This window comes from Herpailurus yagouaroundi, unplaced genomic scaffold, assembly GCF_014898765.1.
Source record: "Herpailurus yagouaroundi ecotype Mexico unplaced genomic scaffold, PumYag 181, whole genome shotgun sequence".
Lineage (NCBI taxonomy): Eukaryota > Metazoa > Chordata > Mammalia > Carnivora > Felidae > Herpailurus > Herpailurus yagouaroundi.
Window position 1 is genome coordinate 26,802,849 of NW_024412412.1, and position 12,425 is coordinate 26,815,273.

Consider the following 12,425-nt stretch of genomic DNA (forward strand, 5'->3'; position numbering starts at 1 on the left):
GTCTTTGCTTGTTTATTAAATAGCATAGTTCTTTTTATAACGTATCTGGTAGTTCTTTCTGATATCTAAAGTTTTTGTGGGTTTTTTTTGTGTGTGTTGTTTATTGATATTCATTTTGCTTCTGCATTTTGGATTACCTCTGTACTTGGTTATCTTGGCTATGTGGTGGGCCTTTTACTCTAAATTTATCTGTAAGGACTAACTTTTTGCCCTTTGATGAAAGTACCATCCCCTGAGAGGATGGGCATATATGTTTGCCAGATGTCCTGACATTACTGCCAGTCTGGGACCACCTTCAAATTAAACTCAAGGCTTCACATAGTTTGGACACCCAAAGTTTCCAACCAGAGGGATGATTCTGTGCTAGGGTGAGTTCAGGTCACTTTATCCTCATCCTGAGGATATAGCCCTTTTTGTATGGGGACAGTCTTTGTTAGAATCCTTACTTTGTCGGGGGTGGGGGGCAGAAATGATTGCTGTTCCCTGTGTCCTATGAGACATTGAAAGGGCAACTTATATTTTTCTGGATTAGTAAGTGCTTTCGGAACAAAGGCAGTTTCCATATATGTTTGTCCTCTGGATTCCCATATGTGCCTTAGTTTTGGGCTAGTAATTCTTTGTCATTAGCTCTTAGATGAAGTTATGTTTTTGTTTTAAATCTAGTTCTGTTCATTATTCACAGCCTAAGGATTGGTCCAAATAAATGGTCAGCCAGTATTGAAAAGAGAAAATTGTCATTCAAATTCTAACTCAGTGCTCACTTCGGCAGCACATATACTAAATTCTATTTCAGATTCAGTAAGCCATACTACTATGTAGGATAACACTGGTTACTTGAATTTTCATGTCTACTGTTAGTGATAAATCAACTCTTGATGATTTTTTAAAATAAAATACGGTAGTTTACCTTTATGCCATAGTAAGTAAAGTGTATCCTGAATGAAAAGATAAATGGCTTTTCAAAAAATGTGTACAATATATAAATATATACAGGATTTATAATACCATGCCATTACATCTTATAATACAATTATAATATTGTACATGTTCCGGTGGAAAAAGCCAATCTGAATAGGTATTAACCTCAGGATATGCCATGTATATCACTTAGAAAAAATAATTTGTTGGGGTGCTTGGGTGGCTCTGTCGGTTGAGTGTCCGACTCTTGATTTCGGCTCAGGTCATGATCTCAGGGTCTTGACAAAGCCTGCTTGGGATTCTCTCTCATCCTCTCTCTCTGCCCCACCTCCCCTGCACATGCTCTGTCTCTCTCAAAATAAATAAATACACATTAAAAAAAAAAGAAAAAGTAATCTGTCTTTTAAAAGCCATGTGTGTTGGTGAGAGTCCTATATATTGAAGATTGTAGCTAGTTAAAATTTGGCCACTTGATATTTGCTCTAAGATTAGGTTTTATTTGCTAAAAAAATCTAATAAATGTATTCCTTTCTGTGATTGAATTTTGGAAGCTCAGTCAGATGACTATCTCTATACTCATAAAGATAAGATGACTGTGAAATACATTTTAACATAAACATAACTGCTTTTAAAATTGAGTATTCAGGGGCCTGGGTGGCTCAGTTGGTTAGGTCATGATCTTGATTTCAGCTCAGGTCATGATCTTGTGGTTCATGACGTTGAGCCCCACATCAGGCTCCACACTCAGCTTGGGATTCTCTCCCTCCTCTTCTCTCTGCTCCTGTCCAACTTGTTCTCTCTCTCTCTCTCTCTCTCTCTCTCTCTCTCAAAATTAAATAAACAAATAAATAAAATTGAGTGTTCATTGTGAGGAACAGTTTTATACCTTTAATGTAGCTCTAAAATTCACATAACAAAGAATTTATAATATTTTAATAGAGGATTTCTACATTTTATAGTGAAAACTATATTAAACACTTTTTTTTTTAAATTTTTTTTTCAACCTTTATTTATTTTTGGGACAGAGAGAGACAGAGCATGAACGGGGGAGGGGCAGAGAGAGAGGGAGACACAGAATCGGAAACAGGCTCCAGGCTCTGAGCCATCAGCCCAGAGCCCGACGCGGGGCTCGAACCCACGGACCGCGAGATCGTGACCTGGCTGAAGTCGGACGCCTAACCGACTGCGCCACCCAGGCGCCCCAAAACACTTTTTGACAACTTACCTAAAAGTCTTGCTATGTTTTTAGCTTGGATATTTGTATTGTTTTATTTCTTTTATCTTCTTAAATAAGTTACTAATACCTATAATTAAATACAATCTACCATACTAGCACTTGGTATTTTTCTAGGAATTTGATAGGATGAGGCTTTGCATACATGTAAAAATACTTTCTTTTTATTCGGAAGAATTAAAATGATAGGCATGCTTAAATTCAATAGTTTTGAGAAATGAAACAGTTTCAATTTCTACTGTATTGGTCACAAGGTAAAGGCGTGCTTTTGAATCTGGCTCACTATAGCTGAATGCTTGCACCAGAAATAGGAAAATCACATGTCCTTCTTGGCATAAGCTCTTTTGAGAATGACAGTTTGAATATTGTAATCCTACCTTGGTTTTAACTTTCTGTTGTTATGCCAGCTGCTATATTTTCTCCATCCTCCTAAACTCAGAAGGACATAAATGGATTTGAAATGCATCAGTCGAACAATTGGATATAGACAAGTCATTTGGGATTCGAGATTTGATGATGACCTAATTGGTTAAGGATAGTACAAGGAGATTTTTGAATGGCCACAGTAGTCTTGAATTTATGTACTGAATCGTTACTCAGATTTTAGTTTCCTTGTTTTTCTTTCAAACCTCACTTTCTATATTGTTTGTATATTTTGGGAACTTTGCTTCAGACGTTGTGCTACTTTTGAAGGAGACTGTTTTATATGAGTGTGTTGTCAGTGTATGTTGATGTTACAAGATGAATTTCTTTTTTTTTAAGTTTATTTATTTTGATGTTGAACTTTGAGAGAGAGAGAGAGAGAGAGAGAGAGAGAGAGAGAGCCCGGGCGCAAGTGGGGGAGGGTCAGACAGGGAGACACAGAATCCTAAGCAGGCTCCAAGCTGTCAACACAGAGCCCAATGTGGGGCTTGAACTCACAAACCCTGAGATCATGACCTGAGCCAAAGTCCAACACTTAACAGACTGAGCCGCCCACGTGCCCCACTACTTATTTATTTTGAGAGAGAGAGAGAGAGAGAGAGCATGTGAGCAAATGTGTGCAAGTGCAGAGGAGGGGTAGAGAGAGAGGAATTTCTAATTGTAGTATGCATTGCAAGTCACATTTTGTAACTATTCGGTAGCTCAGAAGTTTGAGTGCAAAATTTGAAGCAGAATTGAGAATTCCACATGTCACCAGTTCAAGTGTAGACTGTCATTCTTGAAAGCCATTGTTTTACCTTTGCCTGATGTATGTGCTGTTCGTCTGGCGTTGGAAAACAGAGAAACAACTCCCCATAGAGAATAGTGTGAAACAGAATTTCAATCGGAGGAATTGCTTGGGAGTCGGTTGGGACGCTTTAGTATGTACCCCACAACTTCCATTGATTATGGGTTCTACTTTGAGTTTTGTTTTTGTTAGCTAAAGTGTTAGGGTGAATGAAAAACTTTTTTTTTTTTTTTTAATTTTGATTGAGAGGGTGGGAAGGAAAAGGTTCTACTCGAAATAACTTTTTTTTTCTTTTTAATTGAGTTTCTACCTTAGACATCTAGACGTCATCTGCCTAGTCCAGCTCCTCCACTTTATAGACTTGGGAAGTCTGGCCCAGAGAATTTTTTTGATTCTCAAACCATATGAGGTAGAGGACTAGGTTTTTCTTCCTCCCCAGGGTATGGCAGGCCAATAATTTTGTAAAGTACAATAAAAATGAAATACCAGTAAATAATTTTAAAATAACATACACAATTCTAGATGCTTCCTCTTAATTTCTGTGCTTATTTCAATGTAGATGGATTACAAAGAGTTCTGGGACTAGAATAGTCCATAGACCATATTTGGTATATCACCGTCAAGGTAGGCGTTGGCAGACTGTCATATACGGGCCAAATACAGCTCACCCCTTGCGTTTTGTATGTAAGCTAAGAATTGCTTTTACCTTTTTCAGTGATTTTTAAAAAAATCACAGTACTAGTATTTTGTGACACATGAAAACTATATAAAATTAATATTTCACCGTCCTTAACTAAGATTTTATTGAAGCACAGCCACACACATTCTTTTAAGTATTGTCTGGAGCTACTTTTCCCCTGTAAGGATGAGGTTGAGGCAGGGATGAGTAGTTGAGACAGAGACCATATGGTCTACAGAGCCTGATATATTTACCATCAGACCCTTTGCAGAAAAAATAAAGATTTAAAGAGCTGGCTCTAGGACAGAGCATTGAATTAGTAGTTAGTGGTAGAGTTGAGAGCACAAACAAGGTCTCCATTTACAAACGTCTTTAAATATTGTCATTAGCTGCTGTGTAGCACAGGCTCCGTGCTTAGTGCTTTGCCTGCCATGGTTCTGTAAACTTCCCAGCACTGCCCTTTTACACAAGTTAGAGAATTGTTAGCTTACTTCTAGTTATAGATGCCTTTATTGCCCCTAAATCTCTCTTTTTTTTTAATTTTTATGTTTATTTATTTTTTGAGAGAGAGAGAGCACAAGCAGGGGAGGAGCAGAGAGAGACGGAGGCACAGAATCCAAAGCAGGCTCCAGGCTGTGAGCTGTCCGCACAGAGCCTGATAATGGGCTCGAATCCACAAACCAGGAGATCGTGACCTGAGCGAAAGTCAGGCACTTAACCGACTGAGCCACCCATACGCCCCCCAAAACTCTTAATTCTACTGAGTTTTGGTTTTTAGTTAACTGCTCTCCAGTTAATTAAAAATGATTGAATATTTTCTAATGTAGATTTTGTTGTCACCATCTGCTTCAGAAAATTCAACTTCTTCCCTGTTGCTACTTTAGTTTGTACTGTTTCTGTGCGTTCAGGTCTAATGAAAGAAATACATAGGACTCAGAATCTTTAGAAAACAGATATTTTTAGTAACAAGATTGCTTCTTTAAAAGTCACCTAAAATAAAGCAAAACTGCAGCCAAACTTAATGGCAGATTTCTATTGTAAAATAGCAGAAATATAATAGGTAAAGTACTAGTTACAACAAAAAAGATCGAGATTTTAGGTGACTTTTGGAGAAACAATAAGGCTTTCAGGTTTTTCCTCTACCTCATAAACTGCAAAATAAAAGCTCCCATCATATAATTGTCAAGCCTTGTTAAATGAACATACTGCTTTACTTATTTAAAGCAGGTCTGAAGTTCTCAAAGTATGCGGTAAAAAAACTCTGCTTTTCATGGGGCTGTTACTTCTTTGTTTTCCTACCCTTTGCATGTGATCACTCAGCTACTAAATAAAGATAGAGCCATAGCTGTCAGCTTTACATTTGATACATGAGTCTGCTTCATGATAAAGACCCTTTATAAGCCAAACCTTCATGTTGGGATTTCTTCTTGGAATTAAAAAAAACAAAAACAAAAACAAAACTGTTGCCATGAAAGCTTATTCATCGTGATGAAAGAGTAACCACGGTTTGAGATTGTGGTACTTGCTCTTTTATTCTGTTTACTCTTGAGTCAGTGTGTAAACATCTGGAAAATAATTATGCTTGCTTTCATTCAGAGATGAAATAATATGGAAAGTCCTGGCAAAATCTCGCTCCCATCTTTTCAGCCCTGGCTAGTTTTTACTATCCCACATCTGAGAGTGGCCAAGATTTAATGCAAGAGGTGCTGATGAACACTGTTCCGGCAGCTGCGTCCTAATTCCAGATAAGGCTATTCCTTTGTACTTTATAGCGAAGCCATTGACTAGATGGCTTATGGATTAAATAAAGGAGGGGGAAGAGCTTTATAAACAGCAAGACCTATTACTTAGTAATACAGGAGGATTGCCTTCCATATATTCCCAAGGAATGTATGGACTTTAACTTGGAAGTGCCAATGAATGAAAATTCGGGACTCACCAACAGCAGTGGCTCCGACGTTTTTAGACATTATATAACATCTCTTTAACCACATATTTAAATATGACATTTCTGCTTTGTTTTAAATTTATGTTGTAGTATAGTGGTAAATGGTAACAGCTACTGTTCTCAGCAGGACACAAAATCTTAACTATTTGAACTGTTAGAAGAACTTGTAATTGAACCCTGCTTGTTTGGACTAGTTGTTATTGTATTTAGTAGCCTAACCGTCCGTTGGGTGGTATTACAGCAACACCCGCCATCCCTCCACGCCCATGTGCTCACATACCAGGTATGGCTGGGAAGTGTTTTGGATTAATAAATCATTACATCTGGATTTGACTCAAACAGTACTTCTCTCCTTTGGGAGCCTCCATGTCTAAGAATTCTCCGTAGCCACTTTCTACCTAATACAGCATGTGCAGCATTCATTCCTCGGCATGTATCATAGTGATATTCTGCTTCTAAACATTTTTTATGGAAAGAATTATTGCAGAGGGCAGTTCTTTTTTGCAGCCTGACTGCAGGGGAGCAGGGTTGCATGCATTCCTATGTCCGTTAAACTTCCTGGAAGCAAGCCAGCATGTTCTGGTGAGTTTCCTGTGCAAGCAGCGAGCCACTAAAAGGCTTGCACGGTATTACAACTCTTCTGAGGAGAGGAAGCGTTAGGAAATTCAGCAGTAAAGCAGCAGCAACAAGCAGCCACAGTGGTAGTAAAGATAGGGAGGTTCCCGGTTAGCGTATTTCCCAGTGTGAGGCAGTGAGCACACAGCTTCCCATTCCGCTGCCTGAAGGAGGCAAACCAAAACTGGCTTCTCGCAAGATTTTTCTAGTTTCATGTTTATGATGCTAAGTCATGTGATAATACTGTACCACAAGTTGCCAACTTTGCTTTACTCTAGAGAGGATCCTCTGCTGCAGTGCTTTTTTCCCACCTTTCTGTGTCTTTCTTTCTTCTTTTTTTTTCTTGAAAGAGAAAAAACCGTGCAATGTATGTTTATGCCTACACCATGCCGAGGCGACACTTACCAGTAAATAATCTCTGTATCCCTGAGGTAAGATACTGTTTCTGCTTTCCCTGCACAGTGCTGCTGCAGCACGGAGCAGATCCAAACATTCGGAACACTGATGGGAAATCAGCCCTGGACCTGGCCGACTCTTCAGCGAAAGCTGTCCTCACAGGTAAGGAAACAGAGCTACCACGTTGTTTTATCTACGGGACCCCTAGCTTGACTTTACATAAAACCTTTCTGCGCTGAATTTTATTTTCCTGCTGGTTAAGCTCAACAAATATGCGTGCCATTATCTCTACTTTATTATTGATTTGCTATATTAACTGTCTCATTAATTTCTATGCTGTCATAAGCATAAGCAGTAGGATTGTTTATTCTGCTTGGAATTTCTGAGAATTACAGCATTAAATGATAGCATAAAGTATTCACTCATGTGTTAGTCCTTTTTTATGGATTCGAGCATAATTTCCCTGAACCTCCTCTTCTCCGTCGATTTCTTTTGAAGACCTTCACCACTGAGCAAGCAAGGGCATTTGTATTACTTATAAAAGTAGTTTTGATTGGAAAGACAACCTGCTGCCTTATTACTCAGATCAATAGTTAAATAAAATATGATGCTGCTCCTTCCTTGCCGTTCTGTTTATATTTTTATCCTGTCTTCTCACTTTGCCCATGATAGCTAAGTACTTTGTAGATGAGGCAATGTATTGCCTTTTTCTTTCAGATAATGAACATTTGGGGCTTACATATTGGTTTTATTAAGGCAAATGTCAAGAGCCAGCAAAGAGGAGATGCTGGCATAGAAAGGCTGTCTCATAACAATATAGAAAATAATGCTATAAGTGAGAGGATACGGAGCAACTGTTCTCATTGATCTTCGTTCTCAGAATACTGCATTGGATCTATTTTTGTTTTTATTCTTAGCATCTGAGTTCTGCTGCCTTTGCCTTGTTTTACTTAACTGACCTTTGTAATTTGGAGCCTCTTTGTCACTGCAGTGCTAACAGTATTGTTTTAGGTTGTGTGAAAGTAAATGACTTTTACCTTCCTTTTAAATTTGCCCGTGTTTGAAGAAAATAAATCTTATGTTCACTTTTAAGTTTAGAGTACATGCTGCGCATTTTTAACAGAGCCTGAGGTGCATGGAAAATGTTTATACGTAGAAGCTTTGAAAATGTGTTGAATTTTGCTCAATTACTCCACATACACAACTTCTCACTATTGCTAAAATTGAGATAAATCTCTGCTCAATCCGAGTGATAAGACTTTTCACCATTAATTAAGTGATTCGAATTGGTGAAGTCATTTGGTTGCCGAATCAAGATAACATATACTAGAGAAATAAAGCTATTTTAAACTAGTGTAGATAAGAGGAACTTTAAGTATAATTATATAATTTTAACTAATGCAATGAAAAGATACAGCCTCAGGCCTCCTTCCATCCCCTCTTTTCACAAAGCACTAGGGCCGTAGTAGTAGCAGCCTTGGAGTGGGCTGTGACCGGAAGAGAAACAGCATCCGTGGGCATCGAGGTGTGTTCCAAACGCGGACCAAGACTGTCTCTGTGGCTGAGTGTCCTCCTTCTGACCTTTCCTTCTCTTCAATCCTCAACGCCTTTCTTGTCCATCTGTGAGATTCATTTAATGCAACCGTGTTTTTAAATCCACTTCCAACTTTTCCAAAGACAAAGTTGAAATACAAATTATTAATAGCATGAAGCTATGTCCTAACTTGAAATGAATTTCTGGGGGGATGATATTGGCTGCTGTTCGTTTGCAGAAGAGCTTTGGCATAATAACTCATGGAGACTAGATTCCTGGAAGACAGATGCCGTATCCTTAAACTTGATTTGAAAACCCTCTTGGGCTGTACTTTGCTTAGATAGGGAGATACTAATTCTCCTTGGTCCTAATACTGAATTCATTAATTGTTCTTTTCATGAATAGTTACCCTTCTGGAAATGATGTACCACTTTTTAGGTTTAAAAGGTAAACATTCTAGTGGTGGTAGTTAATTTTGTGGAAAATATAAGCTAGTGATATTTACACGTTCATGTTATATAATCTTAGTGAATTAACACTTTAGGGAAATGGATTCCAAAATGTTTTTCTACCCATACAGGTTTCCTTCCAAGCAGTCCTTTTGAATGGAATTATAGAGGCAATAGTATTTCCAAAGCTAAGTTAAAACAAGAAAGCACTGATAAAAAGAATCTTTTGAAAGGAATGCCTTAATTTAGAGTTATTAGGGATTATTTTGGGTGATGTGTCATTCTTTGTTTTTATGCCAGGTGGGGCTTTAGTACTGGTACTTAGCTTAAGAGTAAACTTCCTGTTCTTGGTATTTTTCCTCTTTGGGAATTTAGTTGCTGAAGACGGTTTTCTAACATCTTTTATGTTACTACTTATGCATTAGGCAAAACTGTATACAGATGTCTATGTATATTCCTTAAAGGAAGTTAGCAAAGTGAATATCTCTTTTTATAGAATATTTTAAATATTCTACATTGAAGAAATGACTAATATCCTCGTCTGCATAAAGAATGCATGGATTTTTATGAAGCCATAGAAAACAACAGCATACCTTTAGAATAATTAATTGGAGAGACTCATCAAACTCCTATAGCGCTAAGTGAATGATACCCAAAGAAGAAATCTTGAGGGGTTTTTTTGTTGGTGGTGGTGGTGTTGGTTTTTGTTAGCCACTCTGAAGTTCTGGGCAGTTAACCTAAGATCTTGGAGGTGGTTGTTTGTTTTTATTTTCAGGAAATAAGCATATAAAAAGCCTAAAACGGCCTATGTAAATTTTATTCAAGAGGAGTGTGGGTGTGCCTTTACTTTGGCCTTTTCTTCCCCTCCCTCCCCCCCCCCCCCATTAAAAGAAATACATTCCTTGTGGAAATTAAGGAAAGTAGAAAAAGTACAAGAAAGAAAAAATCATTCTTAATTCTACTACCTAGAGAGACCATTTTGGTCTATTTTATTTGTAACCTTTTTCTGAGCACACATATCCCACACTCTTCTTTCTCTTTAATCAAATCAATCTTATACATTGCATGCTGCTTAATAGTACTTTTTTAAAAAATGGAATTACATGGATACTCCCAGAATGCATTAAGTTTTCTTCTGCAACATGAATTTATAATGACTTTATAATATCCTTCTATGGATATATTTAATTTTTGAGCTAAATCCCCCGTTTAGGTAGGTTGTTTTCATTCTTTATTCTTACTTGTAAATGTAGAGTCATTTTATCAATTCCATTGGAAATGTGCTTCTTTATCATGTTCAGCCTTAGCATCCACAAACATGTTCTCTCTCTCCATTCCTGACTGAAGTATGTGGGGATTTGGAGAACGAGGAGCTTCCCTCTTAAGGGTCTGCACTGCATGTGGTGTTATATGGGGAGAGCCACATTTAAATTAAAGTTGGTTGACACAGGAAATGTTCCTTACAGAGTGCAAGGATGTAGGGGTGTTTGCTAATCCTATAAAGGAGGTTTTGTAGGGCACAGTGGGAAGTTGAGTCAGGAGAAGCTGTAACAGCAGATTGAAGCTGAGAGTTTGGGAAAGGATACCCAACCAAAGGATTGTTTATCATTGGCAGAACCAAAGATGAGTTTAAATGGCCACAAGGATGCCCAGTTAATTGGTCCCAGCGGTTTTCTAGCAGGGGTAAGGAAGTAGAGAAGAAGGGTGTGTTTGCACCAAGGTGTCTCAAGCATAAACTTTAACTTGGATTCATTTCACTTCTGAGGAAATCCCAATTGGTGATTGATGGGCTGGCTCCCAGTCTTTCCAGAAGGACTCAGCCTTGGCCCAGGCTAGAGGCAACGTTGAGGGGTCTGGCATGTGCTTGCTGAGTGTGGCGTGTTCCTCAACAAAATATATCTGGAGTCCTACTTCTTTTTTTTTCTACTCCATTGCTCCCTACTGCTTTTTAGAAGAAACCAAAATCTTCTTCAGGATGATTGGTGAGGACTTTAGGGAACTGGACCCTACCCAGATAGGTTTGCTCAAGCCAAAATTTAAGATTCCTTTCTTTTTCTCATACTTTGCATCCACACTGTCAGTAACTCAGGTCTACAGTACTTTCAAATCTCCAACCCAGCCATGTCCTACCAGCTTCACCGCTTCAGCCTTAGTACACGCCTTGACCGTCTTTCTTTTGTTTGTGACGGCAGTGACCTTGTAACGAGTCACTGCCTCCACTAATTTTTCACTCAGTTTTCACTGTAGCTGGAGTGGTCTTTCTAAAGCATAGATCAGCCCTATGATTAGAAAATCCCTTAATATATTCTTATTACCCTTAACTAAAGCCCAAACTCTTTGGCCATAGCCTACCACGATGGGCCCCTGCCTTGCTTATCTCTCATCTGTCTTCCACTGTGTTCTGCCTTGATCTCTTTGCTTCAACCACAGCTGGATACTTGCTGATCTCCAACAGACAGATGAAGGCCTTGTCTGTGTCTGGACTAACACATGCTAGTTACTGAACCTGGAACACTGCCCCAGAACTTCATGTGGTTCAAGTCAAATCTCCACTTAAGTGCTTACTCCTCAGAGATGTCTTTTTGTCCTCAGTCCCGTTAGCTTTCTTTATTTTCTTCAAGGATTTATTGATATCTGAAATGGCATTTTTTTTCTTGTTTATTTGCCCGAATACAACGAAAGCTCTACAAGGATCTGAACTGTTGTGTGTCTTGCTCACTTCGTTGTGCGCAGGACTTAACATAAATACATGAAATGATTAAATAAACAAATACTTCAAGCGTCTGATTACTGGTGACTGAGGGCAGCATATCTTCCAGGTCCTACAAATACTCGTTAACCATTAATTACTTGATATCTCATGCCATATTGTAATAGTCTTATTAAATTTTGTACTTCCCAAAAATGGTTTTGGATTGCTTATAGTCATGTACATACTCTTTTAAGAGTACATTTAAAATAATTTTTAAATTGGTGTGACGGGTGACGTGTGTACTGACCCTTTCATCAGCAGATTTCTCGGGTAGCTCCTTTGATCGAGAACATGCCAGTTCTGGAAAGATCAAAGTGCCTGCAGCTGTCACATCAAACTTCTAGATGTGAAACCAGGGCCTAATTTTTACTGTTTTTTTGTGGTTTTCTGTTGTTTTGGTCTTTTGTTGTTGTTGTTGTTGTTGTTGTTGTGTTTTGGCATGGCTCCATTACTGTGCTGTTTTGCACACTAATACTACGAGGTGGCATATTGCATATCAGGTGTAATACCTTTTTAATAACCTACGTGATTGAGGACTGATTTCCTAGACCCTTACTTTGAACTTTAGGAATTATTTTTATCAGTTAATAAGAAGCCTAATAGTATATGCCGCCCCCCCCCCCCCGAAAAGAAACCATAAGAGGAAATAGCTTACTTTTAAAGAATAGCTGTATGTTTATCTGCCTCATT

General features: G+C 38.4%; 1 protein-coding gene across 2 annotated transcripts in view; it reads left to right on the plus strand.

The window, feature by feature from the left end:
* Nucleotides 1-12,425, plus strand: part of TNKS (tankyrase) — a 215,314-nt gene that overhangs the window by 57,225 nt on the left and 145,664 nt on the right. For both annotated transcript variants that reach the window (XM_040490149.1, XM_040490150.1), the window contains exon 3: nt 7,067-7,162. In XM_040490149.1, the coding sequence (XP_040346083.1) occupies nt 7,067-7,162 (96 nt within the window). The remainder of the gene's footprint in view (nt 1-7,066; nt 7,163-12,425) is intronic.